General features: G+C 41.2%; 2 protein-coding genes across 2 annotated transcripts; both read right to left on the reverse strand.

Annotated features, from left to right (window-relative positions):
• Positions 1 to 6225: 6225 nt before the first annotated feature.
• On the reverse strand, positions 6226 to 7047 carry LOC140549800 (testis-specific serine/threonine-protein kinase 6-like). The gene has a single exon (XM_072673545.1). It carries the CDS (start codon positions 7045 to 7047, stop codon positions 6226 to 6228), a length of 822 nt encoding a protein of 273 aa, XP_072529646.1.
• Positions 7048 to 12547: 5500 nt separating this feature from the next.
• On the reverse strand, positions 12548 to 22988 carry rnf139 (ring finger protein 139). The gene is made up of 4 exons (XM_072673546.1): positions 22672 to 22988; positions 19794 to 20544; positions 17447 to 18056; positions 12548 to 15321 (listed from the first exon to the last, which is right to left on the reverse strand). Exons 1-4 carry the CDS (start codon positions 22832 to 22834, stop codon positions 14806 to 14808), a joined length of 2040 nt encoding a protein of 679 aa, XP_072529647.1. The 5' UTR covers positions 22835 to 22988; the 3' UTR covers positions 12548 to 14805.
• Between the last annotated feature and the right edge of the window lie 1170 nt (positions 22989 to 24158).

The raw sequence follows: 24158 nt of genomic DNA on the forward strand, positions 1-24158 counted from the left end.
AAACCTAAAAATCGATGAGAATTCTTACCTGGCCCATGTTCCTCTCTGGACTGGCTGTAGAGACTTTTATCTGGGATTCTCGCCATCTTGTTTTCAATCAATTGAGTGTAATGTTGTCATGTGGCCACTACATAGTACGGGCAGTGACTTCATATGAGACCAAAAGTTTAAAAAATGAAGTATTATGATGCAGAGAACAGAAATGTCTGCAATGTGATGTCTGCATATGAGGACGCTAAAGAGGGTCTAAAGAGGTTTAGTGAAACCTAATAAGAAATAGGCAGGATCTTTATGCCTGCAGGCCCACAACAACCGAAAGGAAAAATTCATGCTGAATGAACTGAATTTTAAAGACACTGCTGGAGACCAAAACAGGGCTGAATTTAAATTTAAATGCCTCTGAATTAACTAAAATCCTAAAGTCGGGTCTCAGAAACGTATAAACTGCAGCATCGATGGTTAAATCACTGAGCATTCAAACCAAAAGCAAATGTTCGCTCACAAGAAGAGGCTTATTTACTAATTTGTAAAAATTCATCAATGTGGGAATTGTGGCCTAAGTGCTGCCCCTGAGGTGAGGAGAAAACTCATAAATTTCATAATGTTTAATTTCTAATTGATAACACACATCAGTTCTAACCAATTATTAATTATTTTAAAGTGATAACAAAATTACCCAAAATACCTTGTTGTGCATGAAGGTTTTAGCTAGCTAGTTAACTAGCTTTCTCTTCAGTTATTAATGCATTACTTTTATTGCTCATATAATTTCAGGTTAGCGTAGCATCTGATATCTTACACTCTCCCTCTCTCTCTCTCTCTCTCTCTCTCTCTCTCTCTCTCCCTCTCTCTCTCTCTTTCCAACCATTTATCCCAGATAACATGGGAAGCATTTTTTGCACAAGCATTTGCACTGATAACTTTACTACCTCACTGGACTCTATTTATCGCACATTGCACAACTTGCACACTACAGTCATTATTTATTATCCTCTGTCTGTACTGTGTTGTCTGTCCGCACTTGTTTGTTTGTGTTGCACTTGTGTTTTGTATGCACTGTCTATGTTGCACCATGGTCCTGGAGGAACGTTGTTTCACTGTGTACTCTGTATGTAGTTGAAATGACAATAAAAACCAACTTGACTTAACTTGACTTGACATAGAAACTAGTTTACTTCCATAAAAAGTGAGAAACCTAAATGTACACTGCAGTGCTCAAATACAGATAATAGTGAACAGCTGCTGTTGGTTTAGTACCATGTAGCTCGCTAGCATTATAAGGACAAAAGTATTGGGACACCCACAGCTTTTATGACATCCCTTTTTAAATCTATAGGCATTGATATGGAGTTGGTGTTGGGAGCTCCAGCTCTAACAGCGGGTTTGCAGCTCTGCGGTTGTTCAGTCAGCAGAGCTTTGGAGACATTTCTGCACTACGCTCTGAGCTCAGCACTCGCCGTCCCAGCTCTGTAACTTTACATGGTCTGACACTTTGTGGCTGAGTTGCTGTGATTCCCATTACAGTAGCAAGCTGAGATTCAGTTTACATTCCCGACTGATCTATTCTTTCACTAATGCTTGTAAAAGCAAAGTGCAGGTGTTTAGTTTTAATACACCTGTGGAAATGATTAAGAGGTGTGTCCCACTACTTTTGTCCATATAGTGGCGCTATCAGGTCGCCTCTCAGAAGTCTAAAAGATCCACAAGTTCTGCCTTATTCTAAAACCTAATCTAAAATCTATAAAGCATCTGGTGTGTGTATAACAGTGTGCTGCTTTGTGCTAGCTAGCTGATAGTAAATGAAAGTTGTCTTTGGGAATATATTGCTAGTGTTAGTGGTGGTAAACTGAAGACTATAAAATTTACTCTACATAAAGTTCTGCTTTCTTTCTTAAAATGAGGTGTTGAGGAAATGAGGAAATCACAGGTTTTTAGCTGCTCAACAAAACTTTATTTCTGAGCAAGGTCATGTCCGGGATTTATCTGATGGCTGTTCTGAGATTTAGTTTCATTTGTAAAGTGCTTTTCACAGCAGATGTTGTCACAAAGCAGCTTTACAAAGATCCGGGTCTGAGCCTCTTTTGAGCAAGCCAGTGGCGACAGTGGCAAGGAAAAACCCCCTCAGTCCTGCTGAAAAATACAGGCTGGCAAGACCAGCAAAGGGTATGATTTTATTGGACTGGATGGATTAGGTGATCTAAAAGCAGGATCAACCTAACTAAGCTTGACTATGCTGATTCACCAGCAATACCAAGCTGTTCAACCAGCATGACCAGCAAGATAAAACTGGTTGATCAGCATGATCAGCATCACCAAGCTGGTCAACCAGCATGACCACAATGACCAGCATCACCAAGCTGGTCAACCAAAATGACCAGCAAGATGAAACTAGTCGATCAACATGATCAACATCACCAAGCTGGTCAACCAGAAATACCAGCAAGATGAAACTGGTCGATCAGCATGATCATCATCACCAAGCTGGTCAACCAGAATGACCAACAAGATGAAACTGGTCGATCAGCATGATCAGCAACACCAAGCTGATCAACCAGCATGACCACAATGACCAGCATCACCAAGCTGGTTAACCAGCATGACCAACAAGATGAAACTGGTTAATCAGCATGATCAGCATCACCAAGCTGGTCAACCAGAATGATCAGCAAGAAGAACCTGGTCGATCAGCATGATCAGCATCACCAAGTTATTCGGCCAGCATGACCAGCAAGATGAAACTGGTCAATCAGCATGACCAGCAAGATGAAGTTGGTCGACCACCATGATCCATGACCAAAGCTGGTCTACCAAAATGACCAGCATCACCAAGCTGGTCAACCAGCATGATCAGCATGATGAATCTGGTCGACCAGCATGACCCATGACCAACATTATCAGTCTAGTCAACTAGAATGACCAGCAAGATAAACCTGGTCAATCACCATGATCAGCATCACCAAGTTGGTGAACCAGCATGACCCATGACCAAGCTGGTCGACCAGCAGAACCATATTCATCAAGCTGGTCAAACAGCATGCCCAGCATCACCAAGCTAATCGACACCTAGCTGATCGACAAGCATGACCAGCAAAACAAAATTAGTCGTCCAGCAGATCCAGCAGATCCAGCAGATCACTAGAATTACTTTCCAACATAGGGAATGTTTTGGCCTGGACGACCAATTTTTTAACCATCCTGACCAGCTACCAGCAAATACTGTTCCTGAGCTGCATTTTTCAGCAGAGATCAAGAGGAGGAAACCTTGAGAGGAACCAAGACTCAAAAGAGGAACCCATCCTCCTCTGGTTGACACCGGACAGCACAACAGATAACAAGAAAGCAGAAAAATACCTGATGTAAAGTCTTCTTCTTCTTCTTCTTCTTCTTCTTCTTCTTCTTCTTCTGTATTTGGCTACAAGGGCTTTACACTTCCTCTTCTTCTGAATATGTTGGAGGGACAAAATGACATCTAGAACATTTCAAGTGAATTTCAAATACCTTCACAGGTTGGATAATCTTAAGGGGAGCTGAAGCCTTGGTTTTCTGGTTTCCTGCATCACTGTGGGCTGTGGGAGCACAAGTCTGCTTCCACCACCGGCCCATGGAGCGGGACTTTGTCTTCAGCATCAAAACCCAGCCATTATGTTATTGTTTTGAACTATTTTCCTTCTTCTTCAGGATCTGCTGGATGCACAAAATGACAAAGATTAACCAACTGAAATATTTCAGACAAGTTTTTAAAGTAATTTTACAGTATGAAATCTGGTGCAACCATGATCGCTTAGCATACCTTAAACCCGGGGAATCTCAGTCTTCTGGTTCCATGCTTTGCTGTGGGCTGTGGGAGAACAGCTTCGACCATCTGCCCACGAAGCTGGATATCGGTAGTCACATTGTCTCGTCCCTGCTCAGAAATCAAACGAGCAGGAGCTTCGGTAGAAGCAGCAGAATGACAAGCATCCTGCTGAGTAGAAGAGGAGCAGTTGTGCACCACAGAGTTAACCCTGAACAACTTCCTCATCCTCCCTCGTAGTGATCGGGAAGCTCTGACAATTGGTGCTACAACGTGAACTTTGGCTGCCCTTTTAACTGCAGCACAAAATAGTCTACAGTTCAAGCAGCTATACTCCTCTCCCACAACCTCTACACCAGCTCCACTGCTGTCCTCTTCTGGCAGAGGCATTGGAGACTCGCATCTGATACCTTGAGATGCGAGTGCGTCTGCCTCCTGGCTCAACGAGAAAGACTGTTCTTTCTCAACAGGCTGTTGAGCACTAAAGAGCACCAGGCCATCTTCTGGGGTAGAAGATGACATACTGTGTACTTCACTGCTTAAAAAGGAAAACTGTGACTCTTCCTCTATCAATTGATGAGCGCTGAGGAACGCCAGGCCATCTTCAGAACTAGAAGACGGCATACCGTCTACCTTACGGCTCAAAGAGGAAGATTGAGACTCTTCCTCTATCAATTGATGAGCGCTGAGGAACGCCAGGCCATCTTCAGAAGTAGAAGACGGCATACCGTCTACCTTACGGCTCAAAGAGGAAGACTCTTCCTCTATCAGTTGATGAGCACTGAAGTACATCAGCCCATCTTCAAGGGTAGATGACACACTGTTAATCTCACTGCTCAAGAAAAAAGATTGGGACGCTTCCTCTATCAATTGATGAGCACTGAAGAAAATGAGCCCATCTTCAGAGGTAGAGGATGACTTACTGTCTACCTCTCTGCTCAAAGTGGAAGACTTAGACTTTACCTCTGAGAACTGTTGAGACATTACCACCAGCTCATCTTCAGAGACAGAAGATGACACATTGCCTGAAGAAACACAAGAAGATGACACCTCTCTGCTTAAAGAGGAAGAAGATTGAGACTCTCCCTCTACTGGCTGAATTGGTTTGGCATCTCGATGGGAACCTGGGTTGTTTCTCTCGCTATCCTGATCTCCAACAGCTGCCACATCAGATCCCTCTAAAACTCTGGAGATGGTAGAAATAAAAAGTGTAGATTTACAGATTAGTGTCAGTAAACTAATACTATTCAAACACAGCTCTTTACTTTAAGTGACCTTTATTAGGGCATAATATGCACAACACACCAGGTGTTCATGGGATTTTGATCCTTTCTGTGCTATTAAATGTTTCCTGAAGGACAATTTCTCTGCTCCTAACTTCATATACTACTTGTTAGGCTGAAAAGTACTACAGAGCTTCAGGGTAAATTGTAATCCTGAACGCTGAATCCTACCGTGCTGCAGGGAGATGTGTGAGAGTTTCTGCACTGCTGGAGGAGTGTGCCGCTCTGCTTGGCCCGGCTTCTTCCTGATCCTGAAATGCAGAGAAGAGAGTGGTTATAGAATATAAAATATGATTAACCCTCAGCAGTCTTCCTTCAACTCATTCTGGTGTAAATAACTACACATGCTTTGAAGGGAAAAGTAAATGTTGTTACAGTAATTGTTTAAAAAATAATTCTCAATAAATCTCAATAAATCTAATTTAATTCCCAAAAGGCCAAGACATGCCAAAAAGCAATGGTAGCTTATTCCCAACCAATAACAAACTTGGGTCTTTTTACAGTGGTGGTGATAGGAAACAGGTATAGCGATGACAAACATAAATATAATATTTTCTTTACTATTCGAACCCAACACTGAACCAGAGCATGTTTTCATGTTGGGGACTATTTTGCCCCATAAAGCACTGCACGTATTCCTCCACCAATAGAAAACAAATCCTGGGCCAAAATATTCCCAATACTATGGTAAAACAGTGTCTCAGGAATCATGCAGTGCATTTATAACCATTTGGTGTAATAACTTTTCATGAAGGAGCTTTTAGGGGTTTGGGCGTCTGGTTCCATTCACCACTCTTCAAAGAATTTTGTCTCGGTAGGTTTCTGTATGGGGAGTTACACACCAGGCCACCCAGAATGCCTTGTTCTATGACTTACCTTATTCCTCTTACGTGGTACCCGGCTGAAATTCACGTGGACACAGGAACAACACACCAAGCTCCTTGCAGACAGAGACTGGGCTGAGGTTCGAATCTGCAACCCCAGGTCTCTGCAGCTGTGCATGAATCTAAAATGAAATGAATCATTGAATCATTGATATATATATATATATATATATATATATATATATATATATATATATATATATATATATATATAATTCATCTGTATTATATTTATACAGAAATCTGGAACTTGACAATGGTTTAATTACCGTTTTTGCCTCGACCACAGCCAAGGGTGCTGGGCCACTTCTGCCATTGAAGGCCGAGCGAAATCATTGATCTGGAGCATATAGGAGATGAAGCCCCGGCAAAGCTTCCCCACTCTGATCCCCTTTGGATACACCAAGGGTTGACGCTGGAGATGTAGGAGTTTCTTGAAACTGAAATTAAATCTGAAGGGCAACCTCCCGCAGACCATGGCGTAAAGAATTATACCCATGCTCCACACATCACTCTTTTTTGGGTCATAGGGCAGACCCAAAATCACCTCAGGTGCAGCGTAGGTTGGAGTGCCACAAAATGTTCGACTCAAGTCGGGGAAGCCTTTTGAAAAGGATCCCAAACCAAAGTCAGTCAACTTGATCCGCCCATCAGCGGTCAGAAGCACATTTTCAGCTTTAAGGTCTCTGTGGACGATGTCCTGCTGGTGCAAGTAGACCATGGCACTGAGCAGTTGGGAGAACCATTTTTTGGCTGTGCCAATGGGGATACGGCCGAGCTCCTTGATCTTATGAAAGAGATCTATTTTGGCGGGCTCCATCACAATGTAGACCTGCCTGCTGGGCATCTCAATAATTTCATGCACCCGAACAATATGGGGGTGCCTTACTCTTCTAAGAATGGCCAGTTCCCGGGGCAGGTATTTATAAACAAATTCAGGTGACTTCCCTTTGCAGTCTATTACTTTAATGGCCACCTTGCCAGGGTGCCTTTGGGATGTGGCCAGCTGAACGGTGCTATACGTCCCATTACCGATGTTGTTCATCACCTGGTAACCCAAGCTTCTTAGGACTCTGTCGGTTTCCATTTTCTCTGCAGATGGAAGATGGAGCAGAATGTTAGAAGGTTAAGGTGGACAGTTCATTTCATCTTGATTAAGTTCTGATCTTAAGCCTAACAACACTTCTAATCCAGGTTCTATCTGTTTATAGATTAAACAATCCTGAGTCAACCTAATTCTTTCTAATTTGAGTCTAGAACACCTTCAAACAAAATTATTTTTGAGGTTTGCATAGATTAACCCTTTGACTTTGACTAAAGACATTGTTTAAATAAGTTAAAATATTGGGCAGGGAGAGCAATTTCTGATTTGACTTGCAATTGCAAAGCTGTTGAGATCAGAAAACTGAATCACACAGCACTATTTGTTGTTCTGTAGAATTTCAACATAAGAAAATAGGATTTAATACATCATAGGATTTAAATAGGAATGTAAGTATTTGAGCACTATGTCCCCCCTTTAAGGTTGAACCGACACACACACACATTAGCATATGTGACGACAGACTGTGAATTTCCAACCTTTTTTTGGCTCGATCGGTTTGGTGTTGCTGTGATCAGTAATCAATTAACAGTGCTTACCTTGTCCTCGGAGAGAGGAGAGGCCGATTTAGAACCTGCCTCTCCGGTTCTAACGTTAATAGTTCTAGATCAGAGCATCAGTAAATGACATCAACATCAGCCTCAATGTAAACGTAGGAAACAACTGTCTCGACAGCTGCTGAATTCCAACTGAGCCGATGAGGGAGAACCCTCCTTTATATAGGAGCCGCTGTGATGTCACAATCGGCATGATGTCACAATGCTGAGGGGTCACTGAGGTCAGATCCTTCACTGACTGTATAGGACTGTATGTACACACAGTGCTGTGAAACAGAGCCAAACTGCAGTGATAAGACGGAGCTGATTGAACACAGCCAGGGCTGTTGAGTGTAGACCTCTTTATACTGCAGCTCAGTATAAGATTCCTATGAGGGCTTGAACTCTGTCTGTGACCACAAAGTTTCTACAAGCTCACTCAGCCACGATTAAGGAACGTTCAGAAGAGATGTGGAGCTAATAATTCAGATTGGAAAAAGTTCCTGAATAATTTCTACGGTTCTAGAGCTTCACCAAACCCCACAAAGCCAATTACCTCAATGTTTCTGCTACATATATTTCACATATATTATTGCCGCTGCTGCTTGAGAATTTTAATAAATGTCATGAAATTGCAATTACTAAACTAGGCCAATGGTCTTTTAATTAAAAACGACAGACACACGATCCAATCCACTCTTCTTACCTTTACTCACCAGACAAGGTGTGGAGAGATGAGTAAAGGTAGATGAAATTAGCTAATGTTTAGTTAGTTATACAGTTAATTGATTATACAGTTAAAAACAACGATCACAATGTAGCGCTAAAGCCCTTTCAACACTGGTGCCGGCATTACGCGTCCATACAGGCAGGTGCCTTATGACTTTTCAATTTCTCAGTGCTCCGCGGTGCGACTGTAATGTCTCCCTCTATTGGCCTCAGTGAGGAGCCCATGCACAAGGGCTGGGCTCTGCCCCTCACCTGAGGATCAGCTCTAAGCCCATAGGTGGAGTTGATCAATGGACTGTTTAAGACTCCACCTGAGCTCCTTTGTTTGGTGTGCTGGTGTGGAGTCCCAGTGATGCTACGCGAGTTTGCACTTGTGTTGCTAGTTGGTTTACTTGGTTTATTGACACACTGGTTTTGCCTAAGCCCAAATAAAGTCCTTATGCACACACAGCCTGCCACAACCACTCCGTCACAGCACCATGCAGCTTTCTGACAGTACTCTGTTAAATTAAAGCCATTTCAAGACCAGCGAAAGCCACAGTAGATCATACGTGATTTGACATTTCCAAAGAAAGGCAGCCAGTCTTTTTGTAAGCAAACAAATACTAAGGCCAAGTTACTGCAATTCACCTGCACACACTGAGATTCCCGGGAAGCTGCAGGACAATTTACACTTTTAAAACAGATAAGGTCTTAACATTAAACACTCCTGTTTTTTGAGCACAGAGCTCCTTCATCAGAGGCTAAATGAAGTCCATTGAAGGCTCTGATCAGAATGGCTGTTTTTACTATTTATAGCTCTTTGATAGATGATGCAAAACCCAAGCACAGTTTCAGATAAAGTGACATTATGTAGCATTTTTACCTTAAACTAGTGGCTTTAAAAAGTATAGCATCTCTGTCCTTACTAATCCAGGCCCAGCAAGCCAGGATCTGAACTATGTAACTTTGGTGGATCAGGCAGGAGAACGCTAGCAAAAACGGTATAGTCCTGTAATATTACCGCCTCAGTCCACATGCTTCTTTCACTTTAGATGCCGGTACCTTTATCTCAAAGCTTGTCCTTTCGGCTAAAGGCATGAATCACACTCCCCGACCGCAGGGGGAGCCTAAGAGCAAGGAATTTTCTTTGCTTCCTTTTATAGGTAAAACTGTTGGATCATGTTATGCTGGTTTTCTGTATTCTAAAGTAGCTAATGCTAACATCATTTCTCTAGGTTGGACTGGAGTAGTCATGCAAGCAAGGCCCAGGCAGTAGAAAGAGATTAAACTGAGCTGTGAGTGAACCAGTACACACACAGCATATCATTCTTTTGGATGACAAGAGGATCGCTGATGTGCTGATGTGATCAGTCATCAATAAATGGTGCTTACCTTGTCGTGTGTGATAGATGCTCCTCTAGAAAAGAGCATCAGCCAAATGAAATCAGCATCATCGTCAGTGTAAACGTAGGAAGCAACAAATCTGGAACAGCTGCTGAATTCCAACCGAGCCTTTCTATAGGAGCCGCTGTGATGTCACTATCGGCATGATGTCACAATGCTGAGGGGTCACTGAGGTCAGATCCTTCACTGACTGTATAGGACTGTATGTACACACAGTGCTGTGAAACAGAGCCAAACTGCAGTGATAATAAGACGGAGCTGATTGAATACAGCCAGGGCTGTTGAGTGTAGACCTCTTTATACTGCAGCTCAGTATAAGATTCCTATGAGGGCTTGAACTCTGTCTGTGACCACAAAGTTTCTACAAGCTCACTCAGCCACGATTAAGGAACGTTCAGAAGAGATGTGGAGCTAATAATTCAGATTGGAAAAAGTTCCTGAATAATTTCTACGGTTCTAGAGCTTCACCAAACCCCACAAAGCCAATTACCTCAATGTTTCTGCTACATATATTTCACATATATTATTGCCGCCGCTGCTTTAGTGTTTTATGAAAAGAATTTTATTTCTATTTGCCAAATGTCAGAATCATGAGAGACAGAATTTATGAAGGCACTTCCTTCAAAGTCAAAAGTTTAAATACATTTCATTAGTATTTGGTACTGTTGCCCTTAAACTGTATGACTCAGGTCAAACGTTTTGGATATCCTTCCACAAGCTTCTCACAATAGTTGTCAGGAGTTTTGGCCCATTCCTCCTGAGTGGTGTAACTGAGTCATGTTTGTAGGCCACCTTGCTCGCACATGCCTTTTCAGCTTTGCCCATGAATTTTCAACAGGATTGAGATTAGGGCTTTGTGATGGCCACTTCAAAACATTGACTTTGTTCTCCTTAAGCCATTTTGTAAGCAGTTTGGCAGTATGCTTCGGCTCATTGTCCATTTGGAAGACCAATTTGTGCCCAAGCTTTAACTTCCTGGTTGATGTCTTGAGATGTTTCTTCAGTATTTCCACGTAAAGTTCTTTACTCATGATGCCATCTATTTTGTGAAGTGCACCAGTCCCTCCTGCAGCAAAACAACCCCACAACATGATGCTGCCAAACCTGTGTATGACAGTTGGGATGGCTTACCAGTTTCAGTCAGCATCTTCACAAGGTCTTCTGCATTTAATTTGGGAACATTTCCGTCATCTCTGGGACACAGAACCCTCTTCCAAAGACATGACATCATCATATGGGCTGTCCCAAATTGTTTAAAGTTGTAGTCATCTTAGTGTATTTAAACTTTGAAGAAAGTAATAAAAACTTCCTTAAAAATTCCCTCTCTCATTATTCTGGCATTTAGCAAATAATAATTTAGGTAATTCTAATTGACCTAAAACAGGAAAAGTTAATTCTAAATTCATGTCAGACTGTCATGTCTTTTTAAATAATGTTTGTAAACTTCTGGTTTCAACTGTATATACAGTCTTAACTGAAGGCTTAGGCACTCCAGCTCAAATCCCACCTTCTGTTGTTTGCATGTAAGTAAAAAATCCTCTACAGGAAACAGACTTAAATATGGGATTTTCCCTGGAACTGAACAAATCCGTGCTCTGGTGGGAAACCAAGCTTGGTTTTTCAAACTAGCTTCCAAGATCTCTACTACCTTCTTCAAAATGAACAGGAAATTCTAATTACTTTGGACTGTGTGTATGTTTACCAGCATCTGATGTGATCTGGGGTTGGATTAGTTAGAAACTCTACATTTTCTAAAAGTGTGAACTGCTCAGCTCCAAAGAACAAATGAAATATCAACATTGTTCCAAAACTTCATAAACTCCTATCACTGTTTTGAATAATTGTGAGCATTTAATGCTGAAATGTATATAGCTTTATTGGCAGCCCACTAAACTGTTCTGATGTACTGAATCCGATGCCACAGATATCCTATAGATTACTGATATTTCTTAGAACTGTGTCATTAGATTTTTACTGTACTTGTATTAAACACTAAAGCTGGTGCAGATTTCCATACTTTATGACCAAACAGCACATTATAAAGTGTTGAAAAATGAAATGTAGAGTCCACATCTGTCCCACCATGAACTGCCTTGAGGTCTACTTTCACCATTTGTGAGGTCTAGTCTGCCAACATTAGATTCCTGGTCTGGGTGACTATGCTACGCTACACCAAGACTCTTTGGGCAAGACTCCTAACACTACATTGGTAATATGAGTAACCTTGTAAGTCGCTCTGGATAAGAGCATCAGCTAAATGCCATAAATGTAAATGTAATGTTTTATGTCCCTTTAACACCCATGTATGTGAATGAGCTTGGCTCTGATTGGCTGCCCTGTGTTGCCTAGTTTGGGGGAATAAAAAGAGTCTGAACAGACTGTGTGAGTGAGCGAGGTTAAGTTGCTGTAGGCTGATTATGTCACATGTAAATGTACTGTTTTTCTGACATTTCATTAATAATGACTGTGAAAAGGGCTGATTTTGCAGCTTAGTTTTCATGTATGAAGTGTATGGAGCAAGATGTGTACATGTAGAAACTTTACCAGTGTTTACATACTTCATTAACCCTTACTGTTTCAGACATTATAAATATCAGGGGCTCTTCGAGGCCTACTGTTTGCTAAAAGCACACAAACACAGAATCTAATCTTAGAGATTGTTTGTTTTATTCAACCTTCTGGTGAAGATTAGATGCTTTGGTGGTGTATGTTTGCTTGATAAAGACTCAAGGGCTAAAAACCACAACAGTCCTGTTTCTTCAGTGAATGAGAAACTGGAGCTAGAACAAGAGTAGTCTCAAAAAAACATCTTTGTTTGGACAGATGATGCAATGCACTATTAAATATGATTTATTTAGTAACTCATCTGAGCAAATGGCAAAATCAACAGATCCACCTGATCTCCAAAAAGCAAAACAAAATCGTGTCCAATCAGGAAAATCCTTCATTCATTTCTTAAACTGAGAGACAGAGTGCAGTGACCACCAAGGACAGAAATCGGTCCAGTTTCTGCTGATCTCAGACCAGCCATTACACAATACTCTGATTTAACACAGGCGATGGATCAGGATCTGCATCACTGATGTCAGAACCATACCTTATATCTCCAAAGCGGAGAAGAAACATCTAATGAAAGTTAACTTAACTAGAAGTAGTTCTGGACCAATGTTCATGCACTGGGAGAAGGACAGCCAGCTTTTTTTTAAGTTAAAGTAAAATTGAATTACAAGGTTTGGTTTCAGACAGTGACGATACTTAGAGCCTCATAGTCGGTGGGATTACTATTGAGTCTCCACATCGCCTTGATTTGAAGGTAAGCTTAATGTTTAATGCATATTCTCCACAGATAGGAAAATAAGAGTCTAGGGCTAGGTTTGATCTCAGTCTTGGAAACAGACCCTATATAAACTGGTGGGAGAAACACACTGCAGTGGTTCTTATTACCTCAGACATGATGAGGAGGGACGCTCCACACACTGCCAAATACAAACAAACAAACAAACAAACAAAAAAGATAGATACCTTTTAATGTTTGAAACCATCTTAAGTCTAGTAAAAATATCAGACATTTCTCAGTATAAGATCGTTATAAGAATATATTAAAATAGATTTATACAAATGAAACAGATTAAATTAAACTACTTCTAATAATTACTTTTGAAACTTTCACATTTTTGTAAGAGAAAGTTTTTTTTTGATTTTTAAAATAAAAAAACGACTTAATTTTAATTAATTATATTTCAAAAAGTATCAAAATGTTAATTATCAGAAGGGTTTTTTTTTACTTGTTTTAAGTAATATTTTCTAGTAAAAGCAGAAAATTTAGTTTCTTTCGCAATAAAAAAATACTAATTTCTGCTTGAAATTTCCTTGAAATTACCTAAATATTTCATTTGCCAATGGAATGAGACCTTTACTATATGTCTTACTCAAAACAAATAAACACAGCGTAGAAAGAAGTTCAATAATCTTATTATATTACAAGAACAATCTCATAATGAGAAATATTTCATATTTAGATTAGATTTAAGATTTAAGTCTCTTGCAAAGACAACATTATTTTTGCAGTGCAGTGGACTTGTACTGAATCCTGGCAAATCTTTTGGCAGAAATCTCGAACCTAGTGTCCACATAATGAGCTGCATTACTATATGAAAAGGCTGGCAGTTGAGCTTTTGCACAGCTGAACTGAGTCCAGTCTGCGGTGGAGAACATGCTTCAGATGTAGTTGTTGTCTTCTGATGACTCAAAAGCAGGATAGTGTCCTGTTTACAGACTGGCAAAGGCAATAACTGTCTGTAGATCAGCATTCGCTCTATATAGAGCTTTACACAAGCGGTCACTGAACTCTCACCGTAAGAACATAAACATCACAGAGTGGCCTTATTGCTCCTGCTGAATGTTAACGTAGAGAACCCTAAACAGGAGAATGGTGTTAATTGTAGTACAGAATGAGAACCAGAGTAAGGAAACCAATGTACCGATGTCAAGCGCCAGGGTTTGGAAAAACACCGAAAGCAACCGAGCTGTCCGATGGAAACGTGGAGATTTAACACAGATATGGTCTGAAGTTAAGAGACATGGTGCAGTCGAAAGATCCACTCAGCCTCTGAGAACACAGTCGAACACACCTTTCTCCCTCTCTCTCTTTTTTTTTCCTAAGGGAAAGCGCGTCATTCATTTATTACATGTACAACAATGTACACAAATTTGAAGCAAGGTCACACAAGAGACCAGTAGTAGCCATAAAGAGGTATATCTGTGTGGTTACAGTAGCACGACACCTTTAACCTCTCCATCTGTAAGCAGGGCGGCGCAAGAGGCGACGATTTCTCTCAAGTAAAGCAGCGAATGCTCCGCCGATGCCATTTTTAAACACACCGGAGGAATACCTGTGTGCGTATGTGTGTCTCTGACCTCCGAGCCCTTGCTTAGGCACTCACTCATACTTTTTAACTCCAATCAGCCCTTTGGGAGACATAGACATACAAAAAAAAATATCCTAAAGAGCAAGAGGAACAAAACAGAAATTTCCCTGATCTCAAAAATTAAGATGCTTGTTTTTCTTTTAAACTAAAAATATCTGTTTCCTTCAGTCTGTGTTCGAGTCTGTGTCGTCGTTAATGTAGTCCTCCTCTACAGGGCTCGCCCCGCTCTGGGTGCCCCACTCGTCCTCGTCATACTCTATACTGTCATTGTCCTCCAGCAGCTCGTTATCAGGCTCCGCCCGTTCTGCTGCTGCTCCTGCTGCTGCCCCTGGACCCCCTTCAGCCCCACCCCCGCCATCAAACTCCGCCCCCCGCTCCTCCCCGGCCGGAGCGTAGCCGTTGTTGTTGGAGAAGGGGGCGCGGTCGCGGCCGTCCTCCTCCACGTATACCTTCTGATGGCACATGGGGCAGGTGTCCTGGATGTAGAGCCACTTGCGCAGGCAGAGGGCATGGAAGTAGTGCCGGCAGGGTGTGATGCGGGCCGAGGCGGTGAACTCCTGGTAGCAGATGGCGCACACGTCCTCCACGTCCCGTAGCTCGCTGCCCTTCACCTCCGGGAGGGAGTTGATCTTCTTCACGGCCGTGCGGCGGTTGATGAAGGTCTTCCATCCGTTCTTGGCCTGTAAGGAAGAGACAGGTGATATTAATTCTTAGTTATATTTTGATATTGTGAAACTAGGTGGTTGCTATGGTGTTGCTAGGTGACTGATCTTGTGTTTAGTGCTTTCTAGGTGGTTGATTTGGTGTTGCTATGGTATCTCAGGTGGCTGCAATGGTTTTGCTAAGTGGGAAGTAGATGGATCCCAGGTTTGCTAGCTCTCTCTTGTATATATGAAAATCTTTCACCCTGTGGCCCTCTCAAACACACATAGAGGGGGTTAGCTTTTTTTGACCGTGTATTAGATAAAAAACAGTAATAGTAACAGTAACTACCATCCTAATTTGGAGATCACATGACCATTTTTTAACTCTGTCGTATGCCATATTACCGTTATACCACCCAAACAAAAAGTCAGATTCAAGCAGTGTCTTCTTACCCACGCTCATGCAGGGCTTTGGATGGTGAACAGGCTGCTGGTGTTCTACCTTGGTCTAATCCAATATATAAGATGCACAGTATTCTGTTTTGACAGACTGCAGAAGACAGAGTATCTGCTTGAAACCACTCCACTTGGTCTTCATCACTCTCTCCTCTAACCTCTAATTTATTTTTGCCTCCTCACTGAACCCTCAATTTGCAGCTCTCACCTCTAGATTTGCCAAGTTCAACCAAAAGTGTGTGATTTAACGTGACATCTGCCTGCAACACAACCGGACGAAGCCAACTCTGACGTGAAATCAACATGAAATTTTGACACTTTATGCAATTTAGAAATTCCATTTCAATTCATACGGTCAAAGCAGTTTGGCCAATCACTTTAATTACTTAGTAATTAATCACTGTTTGTTGGATGTTTTACTAGGGTTGGCATTACACCACATCCTCATGTTCGATGCCATCACTGCAACCTCGAACATCTGCCAATACCGATAGCAATCTGATTCCATCTTTTCCCCTCCTTTAATCCTTAGACCCCTAGACCATTTTTGCCTTTTTTATGATTAAAATAATTAGAAACAGTCTCACATGCCATGTTATTTACAGGAGATTCTAGGCAACTTAAATATGTCTGAAAATGAGATGTGAACATTACCAGAATCATAAATTTACCTACACTGAAGTTGTTGCTTGTAAAGACTATAAAGACATGGTTAGAGAGGGTAAGTAGTGCTGCTTTTGATTGATTGATTGATTCACTGATTGACTGATTGATAGATTCAACTTTGTCATTGCGCTGTACAAGTGCAAGACAACGGAATGCAGTTGGTATCTACCAGAAGTCACATAGTAGCATTGTGCAAATATAACAAAGTGGCAGTATTGTGCAATGACAAATATGGTGCAAAATGGAATTATTATAATATGTGTATCTGTCTGCAAGTTCCACTTATCCAGAGTTTAAAGCCTAGAAAACATGTAGGCTTAATCCATGCATTTGTGATAGTTTAGAGTAATGGATCGGAAAATACTTTTTGTTTCTTCCAATATCTGATCCAGTGTGTTTGGCCAATACCAATACTGAGTATTGGATCAGTGCACCCCTACTTTTTATTGAGCTCATTTTGTCCTTAAGCCTTTCTATTCACAACAAGATTAAACATCTGACTGTAGTGCAACCACCTTAATGTAGAACCTGACTGTATAATGAATTTAATCATTTATTGATTAGTGATTTAAGTTTAAAGTGATTTAGTCATTTCTTTGTGTTCTTTGTATACTGGATTTAGCACATTACCAGCTGATCTACAGAATCAGAACTCACTCAATGTATCCTGCACAAGTTTAACATATTCCTGTTTGATACATTTTCTTCTACAGCTCCACTTGGATGCTTTATCAGCAGCTTGGTTTTCCACATTCTCTGTGATTCTACATTTCACAATCAGTCAGAAACTAAAATACAAGATAATACAATTTACTCCAGGAGTTATTTTCAACTACACAAGCTTTAAAGGTGCTTCCAATGAGCGATGCCACAGAAGAGCCTATTTAGGTTCCAAAAAGAAGCAAGTTTGTAAAAAGTGTGTGAGAGATGAAGAACCTTTATATTGGAACATCAAGTGGTTCCTCTATGGCCATTTGAAGCACTTTGTGTCTCTCATTAAGTAAATTAATAAAGAACCCCAGCCAGCCCTAACCCATACCTGCAAGTATATGTTGAAGTAGGCATGGAGGCACATCATGCAGGCACGGATCTTGCTGCCCGACTCGAACATCATGGTGTAGGCACCGTTGCCGAACATGACCACTCCGAAGACGAACTCAATGACGTTGCCCGTGGAGCGCACGTAGTAGACGTAGTCGTCCAGTTTTTCCCAGAGAACGTTGTAATAGCCATCGATCATGAACAGGCCGTAAACGGTCAGCGAGACCAGCACCTTCAGGCAAAGCTCCACGCAGAAGGCGGTGACGGCGAACAGCCAGGTGTTGAGGGCGTAGTGTCGCCACAGCAGACGGCTGAGCAACACAGGCAGTGCCAGGAGACCCAGCGACACCAGCAGCACAGGTAGGTGGCGGCGGGCCGACGGCACGTGCGAAGCACTCAGCGACATCAGCACAGGGTCCGTCATGCCGTGGATGAAGTGCAGCACAGCCGTGAGCAAGAGGCACATGTTCCGGCTGAGGCGCACCAGTCGTTCTTCGGGGTCTAGGCCGCTCAGGCCTGTCTGCAGCGCCAGGATGAAGAAGAGTACAGGCGCCACGAAGCCCAGCCGCTTATCCTCCTCCTCGGTAGAGCCGATGAAGGCCAAGATGCTGAATAAATAGATTAAATTACATTAAATTCACTCTCACATCACAGTTTCTACTTTTTAAAAGGTAGACGGTAAAGATACATAGAGCTGCAAGTATGTAGCTGACCAGACCAATTAGCCATTGATGTTGGTATTTATGGATGCATTGTTGCCTAATAAAAAAAAATACCCTTCTTATTTGGACAGACTGCAGTACTCTGCAGGAAGCGCAGGGGGCGATAACCTCTGTAGTTACACAAATTCATTCTTGCACATATTGAAATTCCAATGTTTTTGGTGCATAATGGTGTGATTAGCCTATAAATAATAGCTGATACATTAACTGATTGTACAAATAATTATTAGTGTTTGACACTGTTTTTAAAGTGTCAAATTTACTGCTAAAGAAAGATAATTACATTCATAAAAACTTTATTTTCCACAAAATAATCCTCTCCCAGCTTCCGGGCAGTTTCAGTTTGTGTATTTCTATTGTGCGTACTTTCTTTTAGAGATATAGGTATGATAAAAACAGCTAAATAATAATAAAAAAAAGACAAACATAAAAATACATATATTTAAAAGATGTAAACTTGTGGAATAGATGTGACAAAGAAATAAGAATGTGTAGATCACTTAGCAAATTAAAACTAAAAAACTGTGTTGTTTCTTTGTTTTGTTAGGTATTAAATTATATATAATATTATATATATAATTAAATAATAATTAGTAGTAGTTAAAGAGCTGCCTATTAGAATTTGTGAAGTAAAACGTGTAGGCAAAATAAGCTAATGCCATAGCTGACACCTTTCCCCATGTCAGTCTTTTTGCTTACGTTTTCTTTTCTATTAATTGATGAATTATTGTTATTTATGAATAATTATGCGTTTTTGCGTTTTTTTTTTTTGGAAAATTGTTAATAAGGACAGAAATAAACCACTTTAACTACTGATAGTACCATACTGATGTCCAGGACCTAAGGTTTATCTGCAATGCATGTTATTTACTGCTTTAGTGCTTCTGATTGTATTGAAAGAAAAATCTAAACCTTGAAAAGAAAATTCAACAATAGAAATGTGTTGATTTAAAATAATAATAAAAAAACAAACAAAAAACAGTCTAATGAAAACAAGCTATGCCAGGCTTGTAAGATATTCATTGGGAATAGCAGAAGTGCTTAAAAAGAACAGACTCGTTGACTTTATAATGCAAATGTAAATATCTGATATTGTAATATAGAATTTTGGTAAGCACCCAGAACTAGTGTGAAATGACATAGCCCTTCTGATCGTTTAACCTCTTAAATTCCAGAGTCTGCACGCTTATACGTTAAGAAAAACTAGCCTGTTTACACTGGTATTCATGTAATTACTAAATAATATTTCTTAGGATATAAATCCTACTATTTAAGAAATTATTTGCCCTCATTTAATTCAATAAGTGTGTGATTTTTGTATGAAATGAAAACTGTATTTTTAGTAAAACTGGAGATTTCATCGCGATTTTATAACTGCATAGAATAAAAGAAGTTAGACCCAGGTATCAAACACTAAAATACATACAAACTGAAGTGATGGGAAATTAGACTATTTTAGGTCTAGAGGGGTATATCACAAAGCAGAACTTCTCAGTTTAGCCAGATAACACAAGCAAGGGACCTTTCTATTGGGCAATCCTCAAGTCTGGGCTTAAGATATCTGACTAACTGAGATTTATGCCCCCTACTACTACTACTACTACTAATAATAATATTAAGTACCTCAGCCCCAGGTAGTGGGCAATGGAGGAGATGACAGCGCTCATGCCCAGCACAGTCAGCGTGGAGTCACAGCCACTGATGATCAGATTGCTGCACAGGTCCCAGAAGACGTCCCATGTCAGGTAAGGCTGCTCGCCTCCGCTCTCCAGCCGGGCCGCCTTCACCACATACACCAGCACCACGGCCTGTGCCGTCATGCGGGTCAGCCAGAAGACCCGCAGCACGTCAGGAAAGCGGATCCTCTTCCACGTGTCCTCCAGCAGCAACTGCAGGCCATAGATGCGGTACATGTGGCGCACCAGCAGGTACACATAGCGGCAGGAGTAGTAGAACCACTTGAGGCGGAGCAGCAGGCACACAGCTGTGTTGAGGGCCAGCATCAGGCCCGAGGCCACAGCCACCAGCTGCCGCACGTCCAACGGGAGCTCCATGACCAGGCCCGACAGGGGCAGCAGGATGTCCAGCACCACCAGAGCAGCGCACAGAGAGCGCACGTTCAACAGCACCACGTAGCCAGCGCCGAACAGCAGCTGCAGCACAGCCATTCCCAGCCACAGCGTGGGGCCGTTACGGGGCAGTACCCGAAAGCCCAGCGCCGCCTTGTAGTAGGCGCTGTAGAAGTCTATATGAGACGTAGCGTAGTAGTTTATTAACACTGCAACAGCTCCCAGCATCACGGCACAGAACAGGGTGTAGAACTTAAACAGGGACTTCTGGGACAGCACCAGCACTACACTGCAGACCACAATACCTGAAACACACAGATAATAAGGATGGCATGAGGCATGAGGATCACATCAAGCAACACATTTAGTAAGGATCACGGTTAGACACCACTATAAACAGACACTAAAGTGAGTATCCGGGTTGTGCAGGTCCTTGTCAGGCCTATATGGTCATCTCACACCTCTTGGTCATACTTTCTTAATGTTCTGGAGCAATATAATCTACACTTGCTGTTACTTCACAGTCCTCCTACAGTGTTTGTGGTTTTCTTCCCTATACATTTGCCAACACTGTCCCACAAGCTCTCAAAGGGGCTTAAATCACTCACTCCCACACTGTCTAGTTGGCAAACTGAGTCATTGTTGGTGGTTCTCCACCAAGAATCAACACATAGATGCTTTTAAACATGTCCAACACAGCTGCCAAACATCAGTCCGACAGCTAGTGTACATTATTTATTTATCTATTTATTTAATTGAAATATGGAGTTTCGTTTAAGAAACCATCCAGCACTTCATTTGAGTCTCCACGCTCTTCGGAAACACTGGAAACCAGCAGACAGACATCACACCCACCATGATTCAGAAGTCTTTAAAGACATCACTGCACTATTTCCCACATTTTCATCAATGGGTTTAGTCTGACCATTTTTTTTCATGTTACACAGGTAGGACAATGCAAAATAGCCTTTTATTTTACATTAGTATCCATGTAATTACTAAATAATATTTCTTAGGATATAAATCCTACTATAAGAAAGTATTTCCCCTCATTTAATTCAGTAAGTGTGTGATTTTCTTATGAAATTAATTGTATTTTTAATAAAACTGGAGATTTCACTGCCTTTTGTATAACTACATAAAATAAAATATGTAAGACCCAGGAATCAAACACTAAAACACATGCAAACTGAAGTGATGGGAAATTAGACTATTTTAGGTCTGGAGGGGTGTACCACAAAGCAGAACTTCTCAGTTTAGCCAGTGCTAGGGGTCTTGTTATCCACTACACCACACCAGCTTATGGCACTACACCATGTTATCCATTCAGTTCATTAGTTTATGTAGGTGTGTATGATCTATCTACACAGAATGTGCCCAAAACTTTACAAAACTGTACAAACAGCCCTGTATAGTATATGACACTGCATATACTGGCATATAGCTATCTCTGCAACTGGGACCCTGTATAGTATATGACACTGCATATACTGGCATATAGCTATCTCTGCAACTGGGACCCTGTATAGCATATGACACTGCATATACTGGCATATAGCTATCTCTGCAACTGGGACCCTGTATAGCATATGACACTGCATATACTGGCATATAGCTATCTCTGCAACTGGGACCCTGTATAGCATATGACACTGCATATACTGGCATATAGCTATCTCTGCAACTGGGACCCTGTATAGTATATGACACTGCATATACTGGCATATAGCTATCTCTGCAACTGGGACCCTGTATAGTATATGACACTGCATATACTGGCATATAGCTATCTCTGCAACTGGGACCCTGTATAGTATATGACACTGCATATACTGGCATATAGCTATCTCTGCAACTGGGACCCTGTATAGTATAGGACACTGCATATACTGGCATATAGCTATCTCTGCAACTGGGACCCTGTATAGCATATGACACTGCATATACTGGCATATATGAGAACAGCCCAAATGCATGATGTTATACCTACAGCATAATCCACAGCACTATGCCTGAACCGGCCTGAATAGGGTTGAAGGGGCCAGGTTAAGGCCCCTCTGCTACAGGTCAACCACAAAACTACAAAAACAAGAAGCATGGCCCCCCAGCATGGCCCCCCAGCATGGCTCCAGCTTGTCGGACTGAGCTTTGACAACCTAACGAGTCACAAAAGCGTGTGGGCAGCCGGTGTTTTGGCAGCGGGGCAGGAGCTGAGATAAGAGCAGCTGAGCAAAGAGGCCAAGGTTGTTCCACCACCACCACCAAATCGGCTTTATGCGGAGAGCAGGAAGGCCCCGAGCGCTTCCTCTGACCCGGGGACGTGCTGTCAGCTCGCTGCCGGTGGAATCAGCAGCCAGCCAGCCAGCCAGCCAGCCAGCCAGCTATCTATCTACACCAGTATAAAAAAGAGGGGCGTCTGAGCGTCCTCTTACCCAGCACTCGGCCCAGAACCCTGCCGGCTGCCCCGGCCCAGCCAGCTCCGGGATCGTAGTAAGAGTTAAAAATGGCGTCGATTATAAAGATACACGGCACCCGCAGTGCCACGTCCAGCACGGCCAAGGCCTGCTGGCCGATCCGGGCGCTGGTGGATGCCATGTCCGCGTTGTCGCTACCGGTTAGAGCCCTCCTGCCCGGCCGGGTCTTGTCGTCTCGCTCGGCGCCGTTGTTGTCTAAGCCGGATCGCAGCCGGCCGCCATCTCCGCTCCCTCCGCTCACTGTTGCTATGCGAAGAACGCGGAAGCGGCGCACGTCATCGCGTTTCCAACGCAACGTAGTTAGCCGAGGTAGCTAAGCTAATCAAAACAAAGCGAAACGAAAGGAAATAAAGCGAAACCAACCAACTAACTAACTATATGACTTATTAAAAATAGAAATAAATAGCATTTAAATAGTTAATTTGTCGACATTAATAAATATTATTAAAATAATACTGTTAACTGTTAAAAGAAGGGCGGGGTGGCGGTCATTACGTCATTGTAGTTTCTTGGGAAACGGGTAATAAAGGAAACAATCAATTAATATAGCTAATGCTCTATAAATACATAGTTTTTATTAGCATTTTATTTTTAGAACAGTGAGCTACATTATATGTATAAATGTGTAAACATAGTTATGTTATTCAAATAAAACAATTAATTAATTAATTATTATTATTGTTGTTGATAATAATGATAGTAATAATAATGATACTATTACTACTACTAATAATATTTCTAATACGGACATGTGAGAATATTTTAGAGAATTGTCTTATATTACTTAACTCCAATTTATCTACATTCCGTGTCCTATTCCTATATCTCCAGATTTGTACGTCTTATATCTATAAATAACTAAGCAACTTAACTACAAACTAAGTAACCAAATAAACCAAAAAAATAGCAATAAATAATGGTGGACATGTCAACGTTAATGAATATTTTTATGAAAAAATGACAGGGTGGTTGTGACATCATTGTGTTTTCTTTGTAAAATGACAAAAATATTTTTTTCATTTAGTATTGTTTTAACCCACTGTTGAGAACTTTAAGCTGCACCATATTCATAAATGTGTTAACAATGCTATACAAATGGATTATTATTATTATTATTATTATTACTATGTAGAATCACATGTTTGGGAACACGATACTATAACATAAAATTATGTAATATTTACTTTAATCTTACTGTGACTATTGTTGTAGGTTTTTTTTTTTCAAATCAATGTTGCCATTTTTCTTGTTTTTTGTGTGAACAGTTATTTAAGAATTGTACTGTTATTTGATTTAACATTTAATGTAGACAAATGATTTATTCAGAAAATCTTCTTTTCCTAAGAGAACAATATATTTCCTTGCTACATAATACAATCATACATTTATGAATAGAAAAATCAATATAACCCTAAGAACATTAATTTCATCTGTATGTTGGCTTC

The sequence above is a fragment of the Salminus brasiliensis genome, chromosome 2 (genome assembly GCF_030463535.1).
Source record: "Salminus brasiliensis chromosome 2, fSalBra1.hap2, whole genome shotgun sequence".
Classification (NCBI taxonomy): Eukaryota; Metazoa; Chordata; class Actinopteri; order Characiformes; family Bryconidae; genus Salminus; species Salminus brasiliensis.

Coding starts and splice junctions, on each gene's coding strand:
- LOC140549800 (XM_072673545.1), bottom strand. CDS start 7,047: ATGGAAACCGACAGAGTCCTAAGAAGCTTGGGTTACCAGGTGATGAAC.
- rnf139 (XM_072673546.1), bottom strand. CDS start 22,834: ATGGCATCCACCAGCGCCCGGATCGGCCAGCAGGCCTTGGCCGTGCTG. Junction 20,545..22,671: donor GGTTCTGGGCCGAGTGCTGG/GTAAGAGGACGC, acceptor TGTGTGTTTCAG/GTATTGTGGTCTGCAGTGTA. Junction 15,322..17,446: donor ACTTCAACATATACTTGCAG/GTATGGGTTAGG, acceptor TCTTCCTTACAG/GCCAAGAACGGATGGAAGAC.